The 24,856-nt window shown below is 37.9% G+C and overlaps 1 protein-coding gene across 3 annotated transcripts; it reads left to right on the top strand.

Moving 5' to 3' along the window:
• Positions 1 to 224: 224 nt before the first annotated feature.
• AZI2 (5-azacytidine induced 2) lies at positions 225 to 23,397 on the top strand. 3 transcript variants are annotated; one of them, XM_085051157.1, is made up of 8 exons: positions 225 to 515; positions 8,910 to 9,139; positions 11,653 to 11,778; positions 12,096 to 12,195; positions 13,885 to 14,033; positions 16,440 to 16,501; positions 19,811 to 19,926; positions 22,685 to 23,397. In XM_085051157.1, the coding sequence occupies exons 2-8, from the start codon at positions 8,915 to 8,917 to the stop codon at positions 23,071 to 23,073; spliced, it is 1,167 nt and encodes a 388-aa protein (XP_084907283.1). In that variant the 5' UTR covers positions 225 to 515; positions 8,910 to 8,914; the 3' UTR covers positions 23,074 to 23,397. The 3 variants fall into 3 exon arrangements, with proteins under 3 accessions (XP_084907283.1, XP_084907281.1, XP_084907282.1); XM_085051155.1 differs by lacking the exon at positions 225 to 515 and adding an exon at positions 579 to 762; XM_085051156.1 differs by lacking the exon at positions 225 to 515 and adding an exon at positions 975 to 993.
• Positions 23,398 to 24,856: the final 1,459 nt, after the last annotated feature.

Raw genomic sequence — 24,856 nt, 5'->3', positions numbered from 1 at the left:
AGGTGACCCTGCCTTGCAGGGGTGTGGCCTCGACAATTTCTAGAGGTCATTTCTACCTCTCACGATTCCGTGAGGTCGCTCCAGGTGCGAACGCCGACCCGGAGCAGCCGCCAGGCCGCTCGGTGGCGGCAGCAGCACCCACGGCCGGGCGGAGCCGCGCTTCCCGACGTGCTCGGCTGGGCCGGGCGTCCGCCCGCTAGCACGCCGGGATTTGCAGTCCGCCCTCCTCCTCCCTTCCCGGTCAGGCGGCGGGGCCACCTCTCTCCTTCCGGGAGCGGCGGGCGCCCGTTGGCGGGGACCGGGACCGGCGTTTGTTGACTTCCTCGGAGCGGCGGGGGCGGTGCCGAGCCCCGGGAATTCCCCGCGGTGGCGGAGGCCGAAGCCGCGGCCGGGCCGGCGGGGCAGGGGCGATGGGCGCCCGAGGGGGCCCGAGCGGAGACCGCGAGGGGCGGCGCTGCCTCCCCGCGCAGCTGAGCGCCCGCCGCTGAGCGCCCGGCCGAGCGGGGCCCGCACAGGTTGGTCCTGGCGCGGGGGCGGAACGCGAGGCGGCCCGGCCGGGGGGCTGGGAGGCTTCGGGCCCCGCGCAAGAGGAGCAGCTCCCCCTGGGGAAAGAGGCTGCTCTTCAGTTTCTCTTCTTAAAGTAGAGACGTCCTCGTAGAATCCCAGCATTGTTAGGGTTGGAAGGGAAATCATCCGGGCCAACCCCCCTGCCAAGGCAGGGTCACCTCGAGCAGGTTACAGGTGACACAGGAACGCGTCCAGGTGGGTTTGGAATGTCTCCGGGGAGGGACACTCTACGCTCTCCCCGGTCAGCCTGTTCAGGGCTCTGCCGCCCTCACGTGAGGAAGTTCTTCCTCATGCTGAAGTGGAACTTGTTGAGTTTCAGAAGGAGCAGGCTGTCGGTCTTGTGCCGTGTCCCTGCCTGTCTTACCCTGTCACACTTGGCCGGCAAAAGGGAGTCACCCGTGCGGGGACGGTGAGCAAGGCTTACAGGTACCACTAGCAAGCTGATTTGGGCCTCGGGCGGGCCGCCAGACAAGTTACAGAGCTGCCCCGATCAAGCCGAAAAACTGGGTGGGTTTCTGGAGCTGCAGTTTGTGCCTTGGTACAGCGGGAATCCGGCGGAGGAAATGAGCAATGTAGGACTAGGGTGTGAAGACAGAAACACGGCGGAATATTAAAGCAGACAGGAAAACAGGTGCTGCAGGTCGTTTTAGTTTGGAAGAAGGGAAGGCAGATAAAGTTTTGTATACTAGTGGTGCTTTCAGCTTTAAAGAAATTGCATCTTTAAACACTGGTGTTTCACCTAGTAGGGAAAATACCCTTGTCTCCTTAAATAAATTAGTCACCTAGTTACTTAGAAGTGAGAGAGTGTGTCAGCTGTTCCAGTGAGTGCTTTTAGGAGCTTTTTGTTTCTTAAGGAACAATTTTATTTCCCAACTGTCTTACACTGTATGTATGCAATAAGATCAGTGTGCTGGAAGCAAACTCTGGAAAAAGTGGAGTTAGGGGAGAATTGTTGCCAGGATAGTTAAGTCTGCTCTGGGCTCCAAAGGTCAGTTTCTCTTCAGTTTCTCTTCTGAGACAGTTTTCTGGGAAATGTTGTTACGGACTGTGGGAAACGTCATTTCCTGGATAGTGGTGTATGATTAGATTCTAATAATCCAAGTTACCTGTTGCCACATCTATTTTAGAATTTTGGTACTTCTACTAGAATTACTGTAGAAACCAAAAAAAAATCTAAGATTTTGACTGCTTTTTGTTCTTTGCATAATTGGTGTTCAATAACAGGACTTTTGTTAGAAGTGTTTATCAGATAATTGCCCTATAACTTGAGTAGATGACTATTGCCCCAAATTTTAAGCACAGATTTTTCATCTAAACTCTCAGTGAAGTCAGAAGGCAGAAAACACTGGCTGACTGAATTCTAAATCAGTTTATATGAGGGGTTTAGCCAGCTCTTCCCCTCCAAAAAATGTATTTTTTGCTGAAATTGGTAATTTTTCAGAACCTTGTGTGCTGCATTTACAGTTTAGAAAAGTGTAAGGTGACCATTGCCCAGGTACTACCTAGGTTATGTTTTACAAAGAAAATTTAACAGTAAAAAATTTTTCAAAAGAGCAAAAAGGGTGAAGTAACATCTTTGTGCAGCAAAAATGGGTAATAAATTAGAGATAGTTTTAAGACTGCCTAAATTTCAGTAAGTATTCTGGTTAGGTTTTCAGTATGTCTCTGTTTTCTATATGACACTCAAAAGGTGGGGAAAGTGTGAAAATTACTGGTCAAATATATGAACAAACTATATTTAGTATACTCAGGGCAGAGGAATAGAATAATTTGATCTCACAACATTTGAAGATCATAGAGTTTGCATACAGTTGCAAATCCAGTAACATTTGTTTGTATTATTTCAATAGATGCATTGAATTGAAGATTGTGCACTGTGACTATAAAATGTTAAATGTGGGTTGCCTACGTAGGATAAGTGGAAACTCCCCTGGGAAGAGTGCAGACGAATCACTGCACATGATATCCATGTCTGGCTTCTGTAGAACAGAAGTTGAAGAAAAAAAGAGAACATGTAGAAGGAAACAGGATAAAATGCAGTGTGGCTTTACATTTTGATATGTTTTCATTCTTTCACAGGGATTTTCTAAGCAGAGGAAGTCTGACTTCCATATTGAATGAAACAGTGATAATGAGATCCAGTTTGCTAAGATGGTGATGATAGGATTAACCAAAGGGTCAGAGTAGTAACCAGCTTGGTAGAAGTCAGTGGGGAATTCTGCTGAAGGAGACTCCATACCTGTGTGCATTATCCATGGTTCACTTTGGAATCAGTCTTATGTTTTTGCTAAATGTTTATACTCTAATTGCATTAATTAACTAATTTACATGATTATGCAATGTTTTTATGTGGAGTTCTTAGTGTATGAAATTGTAGATGCCACTAAAATTTGACAGGGTATTTGGGGAGAAGAAATTAAGTTTGAGAGGGTAAGTGAAGCATAAGTAGCTTGAACATTCAAAGTAATCCACTTAGAAGCTGCTCACTTGAACAACTCACTTGCTCACATTTGAACTTATATTCATATGACCAGGTTTGTCTGAAATATTGCAATATAAATCTGAATATAGAATTTTAGAAGACAGCCCAAGTTGAAAAGGACCTGGAAAGACCATCTGGTCCAACCTTTTGTGTTAAAGGGAGCCCTGATGAGATTTGCTGGCACCCTGTCCAGTTGTGTCCTGGAAACCTACAGATGTTATGTTGGTGAGTTGCAGGTTGACCAAGGGCCATCAGTGAGACTCACTTTCCTTGCAGTAGCTGTAACAGGTGAGGCACATTTCCAGTTGAATTAAAAGTTAATGCAATTACGTAAGGTTTTTCACTGAACTTGTGAATTTAGTGAATGTTAATTAATCTGGCAGTTTAGCTGAGTAGAAGGGAACTTATGACTGGGAGGTAGGAACTGCTGTTTGGTTTGCAGAAGATGATACAGAAAAAACCCCAAAACCCTTTAAACTTTTGGAAATAGTTATTCTTTATGAACATTTTGGAATGGACACCAAATAAGGAATGAACACCAAAATAAGGTTTTTTCAGTAACCTTTTAAGATATTTACATTTGGGGCTAAAAATGTTTAACAGCCAAAAGCCATCTTGCTCCTACTTGTGTTTCTTTGATAGTACTGCTCCTAATTAGTTTCAACACTAAATGTTTAATAAACAGGGTTATATAATGCTGAGAGGATAACATTTTATTGACTCCTACTTCTGGGTTTTTCTTTTCCCCCTTTTCAGGTGGTTGTCAGGGAAAGTGATTGTGACAGCATCCAGAGGAAGGCGGATTGAATACATTACCCTGAGGATGCATAAAGTTTGCAAATTAGCAGTGGAAGTACTGGAGTCTGACACTGTTCAGAGAAAGTAAAATTTATCAAGCACTCTTGTCATAAAATGGGCTTTTTATTGCTTTTCTAGTTCTTGTGAGAGTAGAATATTTATTGTAAAAAGCTTGAGATTGAAAAAAATTGCGTGTTGTACCTAAGGAGACTTTGCTTGGCTTTTCTAGCTTACCCAGGTGTTCAGAATAGATGAACTGCAGTGATCTGATGTGTGAGCTTGGAGACAGTGAACTTCCATTTCCTGAAGGCAACAAAACGAAAGTGCTTTGGAGCTCTGATGTAGCTCCTGCTCTGACGTGTTTCTGAAAGAGCACTGAGTACACTGAGGCGGCTGGGCTGTGCCCCTCTGCACAGGGACTCTCCCAGGAGTGTGTTTGGCCTGTGGACTTTGTCCATACGGATGGATGAACAGTGGCCAAAGTAGCAGCTACTGAGATGTGTGTGTTTGTGAATTTTTTTTTTTTTTAAATGGAGCAAGTACGTGTAAAAAGTGATGTCTTTCTCTGTAGAACAGTGTGTTCACAACTGGAATCAAAGAGAGCCTAAGATTTCTGAAGGAGAGATGAGAAATGATGAATGCTGAAAGAGACTGGAAGTCTTGCTTGTTTAACACCTTGTGTCATATGCTCCAAGTACTGTGTAGAGTTTTTTATGCTGGCTGCAGGAATTCCTTATTATTCCTTACTGTGCCGAAGTGTCTTTTAAAAAAAGAAAAAAAAATCAGTACAGCTTTTCTGAAATTAAGGTGAGGGCTGCAACATGCTCACTCAAGATTCCTGTGGTTCAAACGCATTTCTTGAATTTGAAGTTTTATTTTCATGTCTACATGCATATATGTATATCCTTCTATGTAAGGCAAGATAAACCAGTACAAAAATTATGCTCTTGTTATTAACAGCTGGAAACTGTTCATATTGCCATTATGAAGTCAAACCCCTCGAGTCTGGAAGGTGAATAGGAAAACAACCATCTTGAAATTATTTGCGTTTGGCATTTGGAAATATTTTGAACACTGTTGTATTCTCTTTCAAATCAACAGTTAGGCCAAAATGGGAATCTACTGCGTACTGGGAAAAATTTAATGTAATCCTGCTTTTACTATCATTCCTTCTGATGTGAGAGTAAGATTGGCATTTCAAACTACAGATATCTGTTTGTACAGTGGTCTGTTTGCTATTGGAGCCTCTGCATCCCATGTTACTCATATGTAGAATGTGTTTTATATTTAACTGCCTCCCATGGTGTTAATGACTAGTATTCGTAAAGTTCTGTAAAGAGAAAAGCTATGTTTCTGCCAAGCATTAGTAAGATTTAGGAAAACATTCTTTTTCTCAAGATATTTATTATATTAAATCAAAGCTGTTCTATAACCATGTTAAGCATCAATGAACAACAGAAGTGGTTCCTGTAAACTCTTCTTTTCTTCACATTATGAAAAAGAAAACTTCAGTGGTGCCACCTCTTCAAACTCATGTACTTACAGGGAACATAATTAGTCCTGCTAGAACTTAGTACTGTGTCCTGTCAACAGTGTATTCAGGTTGGGTTTTTTGTTTGCTTGCTTTTAAATATTAGTTTTTTAATACAAACAGTAGTACTGGTACTCATTTACTGTATTTATTTGTGGACATGAAGATTAAAGTCTTTATAAGTAGGCTGTTTCATGGGCAGATCATTTTAAAGTGTAAGTGCAATATATTTATCACAGGCAAAGTATTTAACTATTGTGCTGAAGTGAAGGGAGTAAAAAGTAAAGTAATAGGGAGGCCTTTCTGGGGATGGGATGTCTGGTAAATGGGATTGTAAAGCTTACCTTAAGGAGGCCGAGATGGACACCAGTTGTATTCATAGACATTAACTTGTCAGTGTATTACTTCAAATATTTTAGTGAGAAATCTTGAACTGATTACTCTAGGACATATTATCTCATGAACTGCAACTCCAGAGAGGTCAAAACTCATTCAGGGGCTTCAGAGTGGCAGCTTTGGGGCATTTGCAGCAGTGCATATAAGTGTGTCTTTGAATTAGGAGAAGTCAGACAGATTAAAACAGGGCAGCACTCTGTAGATGGATGTGGTGAACCATCCTGCAAGGCCTTCTGGCATCCTTCTGCCACATTCAAGGCATAATTTTTGGAATAATCAAAACACTTCTTTGATTGTTGCTTGTAGTTCATATTTTTTTAATTATGTGATACAGTAGTGGAGAATCTAAATTTTGATTCCTGTCCTTGAGTGAATTTTAAGACTACAGCTCTAGTCAGGGATTTTTTACAGACATAGCCCCTTTTTGTATACTAAGGGTTTTTCTCTATCCTGACAGCAAAAAGAGCTGGGTGAGCTGTGCATTTCACTGTGGCCTTTGTAGTACTGCTCATCTTGAACTGTTTAATGGCAGCTTGTCATCACTTTGTATGCAATACAGTTAATCAAAAAGGTGTATATTGTTTTTTTCTGAACTGTTATCTTGGGTGCAGAAATTTAGAAAAGCATGTAAACAGAGTCCCTTTGAATTATGTGGAATTACATGCTTCTCTTCTAAATAATCTGCACTTCCAGCTTAGAGAGCAACATCAGAAAACCCAAGTTGAATAATCCTATAAACTAAATGAGGTCTTTCAAGTAAAAAAATATACCTGGTCTCCTTAGTAGGTGCAATTTAAATGTGTAGCTGAATTTATAAAATAGTATTTGTGTATGCTGAGTCTTATTTGGATGGTGTTTCTGTCTTGGAAGCTCATAAAGGCACTTTTAGTTAACAAAATGCAGAATAAATATGGTCTTCTGATGTTGTCTTCTGTTTTCTCACATTGCCATCTCCTGGTAGAACTGATGTGTGCAAGAAATAGGGAATGTATGATGCCCAGCTTTAGGAGCTATAGGAAAGCATGGGGACAAAGATCTATTTTATGTACAAGGTCACAAATCTGCTGCTTTCTTTGAGAGATAATGATAAGCTGTGACACTTCTTTAACAACATTTGAGTCAAGTGTTCAGAGAAAAGGAGATGTGTTGCCTTGAGAGGGAAAGCTCTTGGGAATTTGATGAGATGGGTGACAAGACTTGCAGGGCCTTCAGTAAAATGGGGGAGGATAAGCTGGTATGTTGTGCTCATCTTGGAAGACAAAATGAGCAATTCCTTCAGTCAGTTAATGCAGTTTGAATGATGTGGTGCTTTTGGTCAAGGTCACCTTGTGCATGGAGTGATACTGTTTGTACAATGAAAAGGAAGCAAACCTGTTTTTGCAGGGCTCTTTCTACTTAAATATCGCAGAAATCACAGAATATTTGAAGCAGAACAACAAGCAAGGGAAGCTTAGGCTACTTTCTTTGTCAGAATGCATCAAACAATGTACAAGGCATCTATCTATTCACCTCCTGAACATAACCATTAAAAGGGAGTTCAGTTTTGGTCTGTAGTGTTCGTGTCTTTTTTTCATTGCTGAAACTCCACTGCTGTCTTATTTAGTATAAATGAGCTGTCACAGTTTTTTATCATGTTGTCTAACTGGCTTGGAGCAAATTGAGACAAATGTGATAACAGTACCATTGTTCAGCAGTAGCTGTACTACAGCTCTTCATAATGCTGCACTCTGTAAGCATTCCAGCATGGTGAGAGAAATTTGACCATATAGACAAGCTCCAGGCCTTTACATTTTATAATCTGTAAACAAATGGAAGTCTAGTTTGAATTTAAATAGCAAATACACAGTAGAAGCAGCAATTGTGGCCGTGGGTTTTTTCTGCACTAATGCCTGCCTTTCCTGCAAAGTTCTGCTGATCAAGTCAGTTTTCTGTTGAAGTAAGTTTTTCCTGCTGTACAAACAACTGTCTTCATTATGCTCAGTTCTTTCATTACAGCATTTCTGTTGGTTTGTTAGCTAATCATCAGGAGCCTAAGGATTTATTGAAGGGGGAAAAATAAAAGTCTGTTTTCTGTAGAAGTCACATCAGTAGTTTATTTAAGGGGGGGTGATGGTATTGTCAGGCACTGTGTAGCATTCCTTAGCATTGCATAGAAATGCAAGGAATCTTGATGTTTGTAACTAAATGAGATGTGTCTTTTTTTGGTTGGTTGCTTTGAGTTTTGTGGGTTGGCTTATTTTTAAATAAAACCCCAAAACTTACTCCTGATAACTAGTAACTGTAAGGAAAATGCTTTTGGTGGTTTTCCCTTGAGACCAGATGCTCAATAAAAGACATAGAATTTCTTTAAGATGGTATTTTCTTATTGAATGTTTTGCTGTTCCTAAATGGTATAGGTTGTAACAAAAATCCAGTGTAGCATTTACTCTGCATTTGTCATTCAGGTGGCTCTGCCTAGTATTTTAGTGTTACACTTTACTAATGGTCAGATTATTGTCAGTTTTCTCCATGCATATTGAGGCAGGTCACGTTACTGAGCATGTTTTCATTCTCATCATATTTTCAGTCAAAAATTACTGTAATTGTTGTTCAGAAGGAGGTTTTCTACTGTGACCAATAACAGAACAGCTACTCATAGTCTCTTTAGGGACAAATGCAAGTGTACTTTAAGATTCCACTTTAAACTTTGGTAAAAATGTAAGTATTTGCCTTCAAAAATAAAAGAACTTTGGCACTTGGGCTCAGGAACCACAGTAGTTAGTTGATTTGTTGGAACTATAGTCTCTTTTACTGCTCACTGCTGGCTTGCAAAAACAATATTCCTTTGGAGTTCAGATAGCTGGTACCAGCCAAATTCTACATTGGTGTTAAGACTTAATCAGTTGGAGAGTTCATAAATCTGATATGTACTCAAAATATTTTTATCAAGTAACAGTAAAACATGCTTCTTTTCTAACCAGCATATTTTCAATGTAAAATTGTTTTCAAGATTTTTCTGCAAGATTAAGATACTTCCTGATTGAGTCTTGTCATACTTAGACAGAAACACCCTGCAGTATTCTTTTGGAAGGTTTTCAGACTCTTGATGGATTTGTCTTTGTGAAAACTTAGCACTTCTATCTGTCTTTTTAACAGCTGTCATGGAGGAGTTGGTAGAGGATGACATCTGTATTTTGAACCATGAAAAAGCAGACAATGCTCACAAGAGAGACAGCGATATTCCTGTTCCATCGTATAGTGGAGATGAGTCTGTTGCCTCACACTTTGCACTTGTCACTGCGTATGAAGATATCAAGAAGCGATTGAAGGAGACAGAGAAGGAGAACTCCTTCTTAAAAAAAAAAGTGAGAATTTTAGAAGAGAAGGTAAGAAAATAGTTGATGTACCAGTTTCTGGTAGCAGCTTCTTTTTTGCTCCTGGCTGGATGGCAGAGAAGAAGGTTAAGGATTTAAAATACAGACTTATAATAATTTCCATTTTAAAAACTTTTGGTAGCTTATTTAATTTGTTGAAGTGAAATGCAGCTTGTTCCTCTGGTAGCGTAGGTGTATCACACTGGGATTTTTGATTCTCACTGGGCACATATATGATGCAATGCAAAGACAGAGACTTTGATTCAGACAGATGTGTAGTTGCACAGGATTTGTCACTGTCGTTTGGGTGCCTCTTTCTGGTGTTTATTAGCTTGGGCACATGTGGCACAGTATTGTTGAACAGTGAGGTCCAAAGCTGAGGTCCAAATTATCAGAATACCAGGAACTGTCTATCAAAACACCCTCTGGCTCAGTGTACCAAAATGATAAAGAAAAATTGGATTGCAAAGAATATCCAGCTAAGTCTAGCTAATCACAGCCTCAAATGTGAAATACAGAGTTGCAATGCTTAACGTAGATCTTGGCTGCTTGGCTTTTGATGCAGTAATTCTAAAATGTAAATGAATCTTGGAATTTGTTTTATAGGCAGTTTCTCATGGCCATAAACTAGTGAAGTTCATTAAAGCTTAAAATTGACCAGGGCACAGGTTTTTCTCTCTGAGTAATGAATACTGTCATTAAACGTATATCCATTGTTCAGTACCAAGTGTCTTTGTACTGCAGAAGTTCTTGACTTTGATAGATTGCTTTGAAGATGCAAAGATAGATCCTGCTGTTAGAGCTGAGACATTTTTTAGGAATTGCTCATAACTGTGTGCTACGGACTCTTAGAAGTTTTCCAAGTGTGTATTATTTTGTGGCATGGGAATGAAGAGCTTGAGTCACACTTGGCACAGCTTTGAAACACTTACTCTGGAATTCTTGGTGAAGACAGGATTGACTTTTTCTCAAAAAGCAAATCTATCTCAGGACTTTCTTTATGTAAGATCTGGGTGGAAGGTTGGGAATAGGAATAGAGCTTTAGACCTAAAATTCTCTGAACCATGCTGAGTGTAACATCTTTTATGTGGTTACTGAAAATCACAATAAACAGGATTTGACCTTAACAATTCCTTTTGTCATGTGTCTTTTGGTTTGGCCTAGTTCAGCTTAATTCTCTTGAAGATGATACTTTGTTTTCTGTAGAGAAAACTTCTTGGTATGTGAATACCATAAAAATATTTCTGTGAGGGAGGGGTATTGAGAAGTCCAAGACTGTTACTGACTTTCAGTCTTTGTCAATAGCTAATACACCTGTATGCTTCAAAAATATACGGGGAGTTACCTCTTTGGGATTTTCAATTTCAACGTGCATGGAAACTTCCAGAAAGCTTATTAAGGCTTTTGTTCTACTGGAGTGGTTTTATTATGGGGAGAAAAATATAAAGGACAAAACTTAAAAGGAGTCACACACATACTTTGAGAGTCAATACAAAAGGAAAGGCCAGAAGCTTCCTATCTTTGTGGCTTGTTTTCCCATTCTTTCTTTCAAGCAAACACCTAAAAGAGGAGATATTTAAGGTAGATACATGAATGTCAATGCTTTGTTTTCATAGCTTTTTTGTGTGCCTTCTAATCTTTAAGAAAACGTGCAAATCTGTTGTGAACATCTACAAGAGGTACACTGAATGTGTTTAAATTTAGTGTGTAGGATAAAAAGAATGAAAAGGAAAATGTAATACTTAAAAGAACTTTTTATATGAATGGGTCTAATTTGATATAAAACTTTTTTTCTTCCTGTCTTATTAAAAATGCTGAATATATTTAAACTCTGTCCCCATTTTTCAAGCAATGTAGTTGGTAGTGCTTATTCTGCCTTGCTTGTCTTTTGCCATTAACAGGCAGTGAGATAGTGGTGATCTGAAAGTTAATAGAAATTTGTAAAATAATTCTGCTTTGGCTTGTCTTACATAAATACACCCAAAAAAAAATCTTTTTTACATTATGCGTCACTTATGAAATTATGTTTGGTTTCCTCTGAACTTTCTATGTGTATGCTTAAACTTTCTATGTGTATGTCTATGTGTATGCTTAAAACTACTTTTTCAAAAAGCAGTTTACTGTTTCTCAGAGCCTGGAAAGAATATGAGTAAGGGATTGTGAGTAATCATAACTTGTGAATGGTTTTTAAGTATTCATAGCAGTGAACTCATAGCAGTCTAATGGAAAGTGTCCCTGTCCATGGCAGGGGGGTTGGACTAGATGAGCTTTTAAATGTCCTCTTGCAACTCAAAATATACTATGATTCTATAAACTAGTCAGCACTAAATACAGTTAGAGATTTCAGAATTTGTAGACAGCCTTTTGTAAAAACTTTGGTCCATATCAGTGTATTTGATTAATTTATTACCTAAAGAAAAGCTGTTAGATTAATATTGCAGGCTGTAGTATTTCCTTTTTTAAATTTTGCAGCTCTCAACATAACACACAAAACTTCTTATTTCTGGTGTGTGTTAAACCTTCAGGTGCTTGGCTCCCGGCTGGAAGAGGAATGCAGCTCCGTTGGGCGGGAACAAGTCAATAAGGCTTACCAAGCCTATCGAGAGGTCTGCATCGACCGAGATCATTTGAAAAGCAAACTGGAAAAAATGGTGTGTCTTCTTAAGTAATGACTTAAATGCATGCTTTTTCAGTACTGCATAGTTAGTACATGTTTGCTGTAGAATGAATTTTATATACTGAAGATCACTAGTGTTGCTTTTATCACTCGTTCAAAGCACATGACAGTACTTTCTGTATTAATAACAATTTAAAGGACCTCAGTTTTATTACTGGGCTAGAATGCTAAAACAATCAAAGCAATATTTATGTGTTACTGGTTTTGTTTTCAAAACATTGAATTGTCAGACGTGATAGAAAAAAAGCTTCACAAATTATTTTGGGTTGGGGTTTTTCCCTCTGAAAATAGGTGAAAGAAAGTGCGGAATCCTTGAAAAACTTGAATGACCAGTTGCAGTCTAAAGAAGTAGAGCTGTTACAACTGAGAACTGAAGTGGAAACTCAGCAAGGTATGCATTTGGTTACTTCATCTTAAGGTATGTTGAGGAGCCCTAGTGGTTATATTGTGATCTTGGGTCATGAAGAGGTATAACCCTATATAGGGACAAGGTAAGAGAGGCTTGTGCAGCAGTGAGGTACTTTGAGCTTGTCTCATTCTTGTCTTCATTCTTGTGAATGGTGATGTGCATGTTAGTTCATCATAATCAAGGAGCTCCACGGTAAAGATCTGAGGCTTTGTGTTTTTCCACTGTAGATGATTTAATATTTTGAAAATGGGCACCACCTGATAGTTTATAGGCTGTGTTGTGTACATCTCTGGACCCCATCACCTTTTCCTCAGAGCGGGGCAGGGGCCTGTTCAAGATCATGCAGTCAATCCCACTTCTTGTGGCACCTGCAGAAGGTCCAGTATGTTGCTTTGTCTCATAGTTGGGATATGGTCATTGTAAGAGGATGTTATATAGCAATAGCTGCAGTCACCAACAGTTACTTAGCTGGAGAATGAGAAAAGATAGAAAGATGCTGGTTGTAAAGAGCCTGGTGAAAAGAGGAAGGAGAAACAAACAGTATATCCCAGCAATTCCAAAAGCCCAAATCCAGCTTCTGTTACTGCAGTTGTGAAGAGTGCCCTGTACGTGATAGATGCATAAAACAAAACCCCATGGAAGAAAAAACCCTTTATTAATTTCATTACAAGAAAAGGGAACAAGAAAATGCCATCTGTATAAAGTTAGAGATATGGACTGACTTCAGAATCTGTACAAATGCAGTCATTTGAAAGGCACTTGTAAATTTGGCTGTGCTTGAATTGGATTAGTCTCCAAGAGGACCTAGCACAAATCTTTAAACCTAGAAGAACAAACTGCAGGTGGTGCTGGTGTCACTGTTGAGGACCTCATCATTTAAGGTGGTAAGAATTGCAGAGTTTATAAGGAGAGCTCTGAAAATGTAGTGATTTCAATCCTTATTTGTAACTCCATTTTACTCATAAGTGGAATCTGAGTACCTTGTTTAAAAAAAAAATCAGTGTAACTTAAGCTTGTTTAAACAATGAAATCTGGAAATAAGTGTACCATGCAGTTGAGGACTTGTAGGTTTCTTCCTGTCATGTTCTTTCTTCCCTTGCTGACTCACTAGTGTACTGCTATTGGTCTGATGGTAGCATCAGCTTAGGTTGCTTCTTGCCATGTGAATTGCTTATGTCTAATAAGATTTGTGTAACTTTTATGCTTTCCCCTTTTGTTTTGATTGTATCTTTGGTTGTTCTCTGTGGAACTTTTTGGTATTAAACTTGGGGAAAACTTAATGGTAAATTATGTAACAACACCAGTCTGAGGGTGAAAAGACTCATGTTTTCAAAGCATGTAAGAACTATGCAAGTTGGCATATGTGATGTATGTTTGCCATGAACTGATTTTTCTATTTCCAGTGACTTTTTGTGCTGGTAGTTCCTTTTTCTGTGTGTCAAATCTCCAGTGCATTCCTAGAAAGTAGGGCTCCATGCTTTAAACCTAGAAAATAGACCATTTCTCTGCCAACAGCTTTACCAGCGTTATTTCCCTGTTGCTGTAGACTCCAGTTTCTTCAGAATATGATGTTTTTGTAGGGCATGGGCTGGTTGAGGGGAGTCTTGCATATTGAGTTACATTCCTTGGACTGAGATTGGAGTCTGATTGTCTTGCTTGTCTTCTTTACAGTGATGAAAAGTCTGAATTGTACCCAGGCTAACTGGGAAATAGAGAAGCTGAACAGTGACCTGAAAGTGCACAGTCTGGAACAGGATCTAGAAAAACTCAAGGAAGAGTGCAACAGTCTCAGGAAGGAGTTGCAAAATTCCAAGCAGAAGGTACCTTAATTTTTAAGAAATTTTTGTATTAATGGTTTATTTTAAATCCCATGGTCAATCAAAATCAAGGGTTAACAGAAATAAGAAGTATATAATTGAGTAAAAGATGAATATGTTGGTAAAATTAATCTTAAATATTTTCAGACTGTAATTTTTCTTGGAAATAGGAACAGGCTCCTCAGGAAAGTGTTCATAGCATCAAGCCTGTCCAAATTTAAGTGTCTGGGTGACACACTTAATTATAAAGTTTAGTTTCAGATAGTCCTGCAATGAGCAGGGAGTTCAACTTAATCCTTAGGGGTCCCTTCTAACTCGAGATATTCTATGATTTTATACAGGTGAGATTTCCCAGCCATTGCCCACATAAAAACAGAAAATAAAGCTTTATGATTTTTTACAAGTAGCCACTGAAGTGTTCTATGTAAGGTGGGCTACTAAAAAAGTTTGGGCAAAAGCTGGTGTCTGGTTGTTTAGTTGATTTTTTTTTTTTTTTTTTTAACAGCAATGGAATGTTAACGTTAAATGATGTCGTGAACTTCATTTAAGGAGGTCTGGCACTTTTCTTTAGGGTAGTAGTTGCATGAAGGTTGTTAGAAAAGGATCTCTTTTGGCACCCTTCCCTGCCATTTTTGGGGCAGATGTCTGTTTTTAGGGGCATATTTTGTAACCTAAATGTTGTTAAGATCTCAAAAAGAAAACTAAGATAACAGTAACAAAAAGCATTAAGTTATTGTCTAGTGCATTCTTACTGCTTTCCATCTTACCTTTGGTGAAAGGCACAGTGGCAGTCTCTAGGACTCTGCTGTCACATTGAAGTTACACGGTGAATGTAAAACATTTAAATGTGATTATTTGAGGAGGCAGATAATTTTGGATATCTTATGGTCATTAATGGTGATGATTATGTAATCCTGATTCACACCGCATTTGAGTGACTCTGCATTTTTTCCACTAGGTGGGGATAAAGCCCACGAGGTGTTTTGCTAACATCCCTTATTGTTGGTTGTTTCACTTGTATCTGGAACTCTTTCAGGTGCTTTCAATAACTTGTAAAATCTGAAGCCTTGCTTTAACTTGTATGCAGTTCTGGTGTCTTCGGGTAACTCTAGAACAGAGTAACAGCTGTATAAATAATTGAAGATTGCAGATTGTATTGTGAGAGTGAATGATGTCAGAGAGAACAGACTAAAATAGCAGTTGTAAGGAAGACTACACATGACATTGTTTAAATAATGTTTATGCCAGCAGCTTTTGTTGCACAGAACAAATACAGGGAACAGCTTTTTGTTTAGTTTTGGGGTTTTCTGTTCAGTTTTTTTTTTGGTTCTGTTTGTTTTTTTGGTTCTAATACAATTTCTTCTTGATCTTGGTAACTGCTTAATGTAGGAAATAGGTACAAGTTTTCAAATGTGGGGTAATACAGTGCAACTATTTCTTTTTTTTTTAACTATGAATTTGAATATTTAATGGAGTATGGTGAGAAAGTTCAGGAGGGAAAAATCTGTCAGGTGAAATACAGTCAGGTGCTATCAATGGGCAATGACAAATAGCATTGTTTCAGACTCAGCTGGAATTTTCATTATTACTTAATTACGTTACTGTTTTCAAATGTTTTCTACTTTAGGCAAATGTACTTTCTATTTTCTTGTAGATATTCTTAATTGAGTTTTGCATTGTATTTGATGCAGTGTGTACATTATATTGACAAGTTGCTTGAAATGTGTACAGGCTGTCATAAAGCCACAGTAACAGGTGTCAAATCCATAACAGCTGTGCCTAGCAGGAATGGTAGGAAGGGAGCATGGAAAAAGGGGTATGAAAGGGAGGGAGCTCAGCACAGGTGAGGGTCTAAAAGAAACACATCTAACAAAGACAGACTAGTGTTTGATTTGTTAAACAGTCCTGATAAATTCAGTGAGGCTGCCTGTATGTGCAATTTTAAATTAGTCTTTTAGATTTGAGAGATAAATCATGTTTTGTCATCGAAGTAAGTTGTGGAAGTAAATCTATACTGAAACAGTTTGCTTTAATTTAAAGATCTGTATGTACTGTGAAAGGGAAAGAACAAGAAAAGACTTTAAAAAGCAAAAATTGAGTGATTACTTTTTTTTAATGGACATCAAAAGTCTTTCTCAAATGATGAGAGCTCAGCTTTTTTTAGAAAAAGAGTATTGAGGTGGCTGAGCAATGCCTTCATATAAGTAGGTAGTTTAAGCATTTTTAAGTGGAAAGTCTTAGAGGTCTTTATTTCTCTTCTGAAACCCACTGCAGCTAACACAAATGAAGACTACTATTCTTGTGAATTTCAGTATTAATGAACTTGAAGTTTCACTGCTGGTTTTTTAGATAAAAGATCTGAAATAATGTTCATTCATTCTCTGTTTTCTCTTGGCCTCTGTTATGCAGGACCAGGCTCAAGTGGAAAATCCATTACATGGAGACCACCTTCTATGGGAAGATATCCAGAGGTATGAAATACTTTATTTTCAGTTTACTGAGGGACAATTATTTGAACAAGTAAATTATTCTTGCAGACTCTTTAAGTGCATTATTTCAAGTTACATAATTTAATTCAAAGTCTAGGTATACTTATTTAGCAAGATCATGGTAAATTTTTTATTTGTTATTTTTGTAGTTCAGGAGGATGATTATGAACAATTATATCTCCAGATTGTTGTACAGAAAAGGAAAGTTTTAATAACTTGGATTTAAAAAACAGCTTTTTTATTAATTAGTTGACTGGAAGAGGTGGTAGATAAATTTCCAGGTCTCATGCCAGCTGTAGAATATCTTCATTCTGTGTATGGAGAAGTTTCTGTGTTTGCAAATCCCTCACTTAGTGCTGGAACATACATTCTTTGTTAGTGTGGTGCAGTAATAGTTCTACTAGATTTTTTTTTTTTTAATATTAGAGAGCCACTGTGTGACCTACTCAAAAAGAAATAGCAATTGTCCAGAAAATTGCTAAAATAGCAGAAAGCATTTGTTCTCATTTTGCACCCATTCAAATAATAATTATGATACAAACTCCTGTATTATCCTGCCTTGAGTCTGTGTGCTGTATATAGGTATAGCTATAAGGTACTTATATCTTTCAGTTCTTTATGGAAAAGAACTGTTCATGGATGCATGGAAGTTCCCAAATGTTCTGTGTTGTGGAAATGAAACGCTGTGTCACTTCCAGCCAGTTTTGCCTGTTGGTACACTTACACCCTTTTCCACCAGAGGGAAGAGTAGTCCTTCACAATGCCATGGCTTAGTGCAAGGGGCCTTGCTGCTTCCGTGGGTGTTGAACAGACAGGAAGGGAAATCAGTCACTGAAGAAGTACAAATACTTCTCAGCGGATGTTCTCTGCTGTAATGATGATAATAATGCACACACTATACACAAATCACGCTTTGTCCTTTTACCTTGACTGGTACTTACTCCTGGTTTCTGCTGAAGCTTCACAGTCAGTCTTACATGCCTGATAAAAGGTGTTCTCTCAAGATATAGCAGTTAGCTCTTTGATCATTTGATCCCTGCTCTGATCAAACTGATAATTTGATCAAATGGTCATTGATGAGAGCAGATTTATTCCACAAAGTGGTGCTCAGGTGGCAGCCATCTAAAATAGCATATATACAGTATAGTGTTTATTGTAATATAATGTAAATAGTGAATGTGTAATGAATATGTAAACCCATCCAAAAATCTGTGGGAAAAGGACTTGAAAAACTTCCTACGAGAAACATTTGTTGTAGCAAGCAGTCCTGCTTTTTATAGGAAATGGAGGCATTTGCACTTAGTTAACTTTTTGGAAAGTAGTTATTTCATGTTTTTGAGTAGCCTGCAAATCTGACTTTAAATTCTCAGTTTGCAAATCTAATTTGCTGTATATTTAGACAGGCTGTCATAGTGGAGGTTTGTTTTAAATGTTAGAAGACAGTATAGGATAAACTTCAAAGCAGAGGGAATCTTTAGTTTTCAATTACAAATTCCTTGAAAATTAGGCTTTGCAATGGGATTTTAGGTCAGTATCCACAAGAACAATTAAAATCTGTTGCATGTGATTTAAGTGGAATTCTGGTACCTGCAGCACTTTGAAAGATGCTTGTAAAAGTGCTAAATGCACTTTAAAATTTCATCCAAGCACTTTCCTTCTGGTTGGTGGCAGACACTGAGCTGTCCTTTTATTTACAACTTCTGTGTTAAATATCGGATGGTTCTGGTTTGACATAACTGAAGTTTTTGATCTTATTTTTTAGACTAAAACATGAGACTTAATGAAGTGTGGTTGTCACATTAACTTTAAAATTAAGTAGTCATCTCTTAAGAGTTCAAAGAGCCAAAAGGAGTCTGCAGTAGAAAGGTCACAGGTTTAGCTGGACTTCTTGAAATATTAATTCTGAAAATTTTAGCTTTATATCTGTCAGAATTGCTGATACTTAATAAATTATCTATTAAACTATCAGCTTCCACTGTTGTTTAACAGAGCTTTTTGAACCTGGATGTTTTTATTCTGGGGAAGTATTTCTGTGCATTGAAGTTCTATTTCTTTGTTTTAAGGGAACTCTCTTAATGTTGACTTGTATTCAGACTTCAAAATCAGAGTGATTTTGAACACATTTGTGCTTGATATATTTCATACAGGAGTGATCCTAAGTTGCTATTTTAGAAGGATAATGTGCTTGAAAATACAGTTATAAAGCTTGTTATTTCTTATTCATCTCAATAGCTGTTTTCAAATAAATGCCTTTTATGTAGTGAGGAAGAAAGAAATATTCTAGAAACTCTAACCCATTATATTTGTCTTCAATAAATGTGTTTTGGTAGAATGTTAAGCATTAAAAAAAGCATTAAATCGTTGATCTCATGTTTAAGTTGAAGTAACTACATCCTTATGTCTTTGAACACTAAGTTAATTATTAATCAACATAAATGTGATATTCAGTGAGTCTTTGCTAGAAATTTTACCAAGAAACATATGGTAATGCTGACTTCTCTTCTTTTTTGTTGTTGTTCCTGATTTTCTTACCAGCTATTTACCTGAAACATCAGTGTTGGAGCAGTACTGCTGTTGCTAAATATGTTTCTTGTATTATGCTGACTTAAAGAATGAATTGGGTCACTATTTTTCACACTGTCTGATAAGGCAGTGTATTAACATAAATTAGATGACTTGAATATGAACAGTATGTTTTATATTGTAGTTTAGTCTGTGTGTGGATGCTCAGTTTGGGTCTCAGGTATTTAGTCTGAATTCAGTGTAGCAACATGGATGGTATAAGACCCAAATACTGATTTTTATCGATTATTTAAAATTACAATCAATATTACTAGGTTCATAATAGGTGGTGGTGTGTGTGGTCATTTATTGAAAGGTATTCAAAGTTAACAGTCTGCCTTTTTTATAACCTGGTGTTACTTTAAATAAAGTACTCCTTTGAGATGACTAATTTTATTGCTAGATGGTTAGTTTTAGATACTTAAGTGGAAAAGTATGCTTCATATTTCTTTCCATTTGGGGAGTTAAAATTATTATTGTTACCTAGCGCATCAATATATAATGCATTGTATATTGTAATAGGCAAGAATCAAATAAAATATACAAAGGTCCATCTGTTTAAGGTAATTCTCAGTACTGTTCAGTCCATTTCGAGTATGGTACTCTGACAAAATTTGCACTGTATGTCAGCCAAGAACAATTTATTAACAGTTAACACTTGATAAGTGTGTTAATAGGCTGCTTTAGAGGCAGAAATATTTAACTTGTAATAAATTTTTGTTTTGAAAGTGTGCAACAAACATATTGGGACCTGAAGAGAGAAATGTCTAATTTGCGTGTAGTGACTGACAAGCAAGCTGAGGTCCTACGAAAACTGAAAAGGAATCCAACAGGAGCCAAGAAAGGCAAGTCAGTGTTTGCAGTAACATACCTTGCAAACACAAACCGTTGATTTAAGCTGTAGCATTTTAAAAATAAACCAGCTATCATATCTTATCAGAATCTCATCAATTGAAGTTGATAAGCTAGACTGTATTATGGTTCCAGCTTACCCATTTTCTGCTTTTGCTTCTGTCTCATACTGGTCAACTTCACACATAAAGGTGTTGCTGATGTGTTTTTTCTCCAATACTGTATTCTGTTCCCCTTGTGGCTTTTTTCTCAGTCAAGTGTTGCTTATGTGCACAAGGCTGAGGTGTTAAGTTTACTCGTATTTGACCTTTTACCACAACTACTTCATATTAGGGGGGGAAAAAATCTTTTTGCAAATGCAGTTTTATTTTCCCAGTACAGAATATGTGAAGTATTAAATTGGCAACATTTTAAAATCAGATTTTAATAGACTGAAATTTCATTATGGTTCCATATTTCTTTACATTGGTGTTCAGAAAAATTGTCTTTTTTAGCAAAATGCTATACAGTATGACATTTTCTGAATGTCAGAATACTGGGGAAGCAAAACTGCCTTAAATAATTTTAAAGGTTAAATATATTTCACATAAAGTATGTAAAACCTCTGTGAGGGGTTCATCAGACAGCTGTTGTATTTCATACATATGTTTCTTTCAAGCCAAATGGTAGACTATCAGTCAAACTGTGGTAAGCAGTTAATTTCCATTGTTTTCTGTTCACTTCAATTGTGGTCTTTACTGTGCTCAGAATACTGTGGAAGACAGTGAACTCGGTTACAGTGAACTGGTGACAGTCTCTGATGTCCCTGTCCATTACCAGATCAAGACATTTTGTTTCTAAACAGCTCAGTGAGGTAATGACAGGATTCACCTCTCAAGCAGTCCTGCCTTTGTGGTCAGCAGTGACTAATGATCACTTTGTCTCTGGTGCTTGGCTGATAGAAACTATCAACCCATTTTGTAGACTTGGCCATATTGTTATCAGGTGAGTCTGTGCTCCTACAGTTCTAAAACACATTTGTCAAATAACTTCAGCAGAAAAACTGGGAACTGAATGAGTCTAAATAGTATTAAATCTGTCAAGGTTTGATGTGATCATATAGTGTCTTTATGTGCTTATTTTAAATTTGGAGTTACCTGTCTTGCCACTACACAAGTGCTGGTTTTTCTCTTCTTGGTGAACAGTCTCATTTTCTGCAGTTCTAATGCAGTTGTTCATCCACAGCCATAGAAGGTGTTCTTGATTGATCAGGAAACAGTGGACTTTAGCCCTTTCATCTGTGGACTTTTTTCAGTAGTTTTTTCAGAAGTATGTTAGAGTGGACAGGTCTGATCTAGGTCATTAGCCACACTTACAAATGCAATACAGATATATCTGTGCTTATATTTGTAGACAAATCTTGGCTTATGCAAGATATGGGTAGAATTGACTGAAACTGATGCCTTAATAATTTCTAGTTATTATTCTTCATGTACCTGTAACTAGGTGTAGGTCTATGATGCCACTTCCTATACCTCTAGTACTGGCTGGTTTAGCATCTACAAACCAGCTGCCATTGTCAGAGGTGCATTAAGTTTGCAGTACATGTGTTCATTACTCAGTTAATATGTGGATTCTACTTATCTGTTATGTATGGAGGCATTTTCAACAAATGTATCTCTGGGGGTTTTTTTTGTTTGGTTTGGTTTTTTTACATTTTCAGTCTATTTTCAGTGGAATCAATTTTTCTTGAACTTCTAAAGGTCTGTATGCCTCAAATTGCTTTTTACACCTGCCAGCACAAAGAGGCCAAATCCAGTGCCTTAGCATGTCTTTCAGACATGATATCCATGCTATTAGTAAGTGGCTTTGGCTGACATCCACAAATTTTGATTTATAGTGACAAACAGAAGTTGTATTCTTTGAGCAAGACACCAGCTTCTTTTTCTGTTCCTTAAGAACTAAAGTTAAAAATACCAATTCATGCCCAGGATTCACGGATGCTCTAGAAAACTCAACGTAAGATGTGAGTTTAGCTGCAGGAAGCATTAATCCACTAACACGTTTATGTTACACATTTATGTACATTATCAGTACAAAACAAAATGACCTGGTTGTATTTGGCCATCTGTTCAGAGGTGTGTTGAAGGTACAGCTCTTCCATTTCATGTAGATGGCTGTTCTGTTTCAAAATGTCCCCCTCCCTAACAGTTTAAAACTCCCCTGGAATTTCACATGTCTGAACAGAGCAGTCTGTGACTTTACTTTTGGAAGTCAGACAATAATGGAGCACAGAGAACTTGTGAACACCATGTGTTTCCCTCTTACTGCTTCATGTGCAGTGAGAATTCGGGTTCTGGGTGGCCTGAGAACACAACTTGTTAAAAGAATCAGTGGAATAGGAAGCAGCACTTAGTGTTCTGCATCTGGCTGATTTTTCCAAGCATGTGAAAATGGTCTCTGTTTCAGCATTCGTTCTAGTCTGGTCAGAAAGATCCATCAGTTTATCTCTGTTGAAATGGGAGTTGGGAGGTTTCCTTGGAATTAGGCATATTTGAGACACTGTGATTTCAGCATTTTGGGTTCATCTTGAGACTGGTAAGGGTAATATTTATTTGTAGCTTTCAAGTAGTTATTGAATACAGTCTGAAAACTCATGTCTTGGAGAAACTGTGTTCAACATCCCAGCTAGACTGTAGTACATTTGGAGTGCATGAAAAATGCATTAGATAATGTAATTTTAAAATCTTTTTTTTTATTTTCTTCCTTCAGCTGCCTGTACTGCGCCAGTGCAATGTGTTGACATGAACAATTCAAAGCTGAATTTGACATCTGGGGTAGTCTATAAAAACCTCTCACAAAATGATAAAGTCCTCAGCAACGCCGTGTCTCCCCCTCTGCTGAGCAATGTCCATGTCCCATCAGAAAGGGTGACCCTACAAGCATGGACAGATGAGAGACCAAATCCAGCTGATGGCAAAACATTTCAGGAACACCATTGTTATGGAAAGACCTCTCTGGAAGATAATTCCTGGGTATTCCCAAGTCCTCCAAAGCCCAATGAGAGTATGTTCTGGGAAATGAAAAATAATCCAACCTTGTTAAACTGTCCAGCAGATTACTTGGATCAGTGTAATCAAAACTGTCTGCACAAAAGTTAAACAATTTTTAGAATAAACTGAGGCATTTTTGGAGTGATTCTGAATAGGCACCTTAAAGCTTGAACTTTTAAGGAGAGAAAATTAATTGTTTGAAATGTTTTTTCTTTATTTTTAATTCCAGTTCCAAATCAGAAAGCCTAGTCTTCCTCTGCTGTAAATCAGGAGCGAGTTCCTTGACATTAAAGCTGTGCTGGTATGATGTAAATATAAAGAAATCTAACATGGGGCCTAGATAGTCTTGTACTGCAGATGACATACATTTGCAAAAGGATACACTGAAAAGTGAGTTTGTGGAATAAAACAAAATATTGTTTTTGTTCTGTATTTGTTTGCTATTTGTATGTTATCAAGAAAATACTTGGTATCTGGTGTTAAAACTTGGACCAGCTCTGAGCTTATATTTTGACAGTGTTCTCTTTCAGAATAAGACATAATATGAAGAATCAGATTCTCTCTTCCTTCCTCCTTTCAGTTATCTTTGATTCCTCTGGTTTGGAAATGCATTTTTCTGTAATTTTTAAGCAAGAAAGGTGAGATTTTTTTTTTTTTATTCCCAACCTTGATTTATATGAGATAGTGGCAAGAGAAAAGAGAAAAATCACCCCTAGGCTATCCTGTTTAGCTTGCCCCATTTGGGGCTTGATTGTGAATTCTGAAGGGACTGTAAGTCGTGCTGCTGAACACTGTGAATCCTGGAGGTTCAGCTTGTTTCTTTCAGTTCCTGCTGAAGGAAGCTGATGTAACTCTGTGCACAGCGATGCTGCCACAGACCCAGCCTGCTCACAGTGCTGTTTTCTGTATTGTGCCTCCTTTGCACAGCACCACAGCTCTAACTCTTTATTCATGTGGTGGTGAAGGCTACTAACTTTCCTTTTTTTAAAGAAACAAAGCCTTAATGTAATTGGACTTGGTATTGTTGCATTGTTGATATACAAAAAGAAGTATTTTGGTGGTATCTTTTAGTGTGCCACTGAGAACTAGAGCTACTAGAATTGCAACTACCTGCTAATAGATTATGGGTTTCTAGGAACTACTTTTCCTGCTTTTTCCTCTTAAGGACATGAACTGTTTATGGACAAATACAGTTTATGCCTTTTTTTTTTCTTGGAAATGCCTCTGCTTCATATCTGGCTTAATACAAGAGGGTTAATGAAATGTCTTGACAGCTCAAAAAGTTGAAGAAAAATGCTTTGTATTGTAGATCCATGATAATTAACTTGTAACGGGCAGAAAGGTATTTAATACTGAATATGCTATTTACAGATGTGTGGGTGGATGAAGAATTCAGCTTCACAGATCTAGCTTAACATCCAAGTAACAAAAATTAATTTCACAGCTGTTTAGTAGCAAATTATCTTAAGATTGCTTGCAAGTACAAAGGGAAGCTATGACTGTAGCACAGCTGTAGTAATGATGGGCTGTAGAAGTGTTACCAGGGTGCTACGTGACCTGTGTGGTTCCAGACACTCTTCCCTGCACAGTAAGTACTTCAGACAGAGCCCATCTTTCAGTTTGTCTATCAAAGGCAAAAAATGCCTTCCAGATATGTTCTCCTGTAGTAGCAAACAGCATACATAAATAATGTTTCCCATTCAGCAGATACTCTTTTTGTCTTTCTATTATCTTGCTCACGTATACTGGCTTGTCTGTGATTAATGGAAATGGTGTCAGATGCTGGAATTTATTCTGACCAATGAACACAGCTGACTCAGGGGAGTACAATCTCTTGGAAGGTAATAGAACAAAATCCAATATGCATAAAACAAATCCAAGTCACTAGGCT

This window comes from Lichenostomus cassidix, chromosome 2 (assembly GCF_008360975.1).
Source record: "Lichenostomus cassidix isolate B80296 chromosome 2, HeHo_3.0, whole genome shotgun sequence".
Lineage (NCBI taxonomy): Eukaryota > Metazoa > Chordata > Aves > Passeriformes > Meliphagidae > Lichenostomus > Lichenostomus cassidix.
Note: the sequence above shows the minus strand (reverse complement) of the source record. Positions and strands in the feature narration are given on the sequence as shown.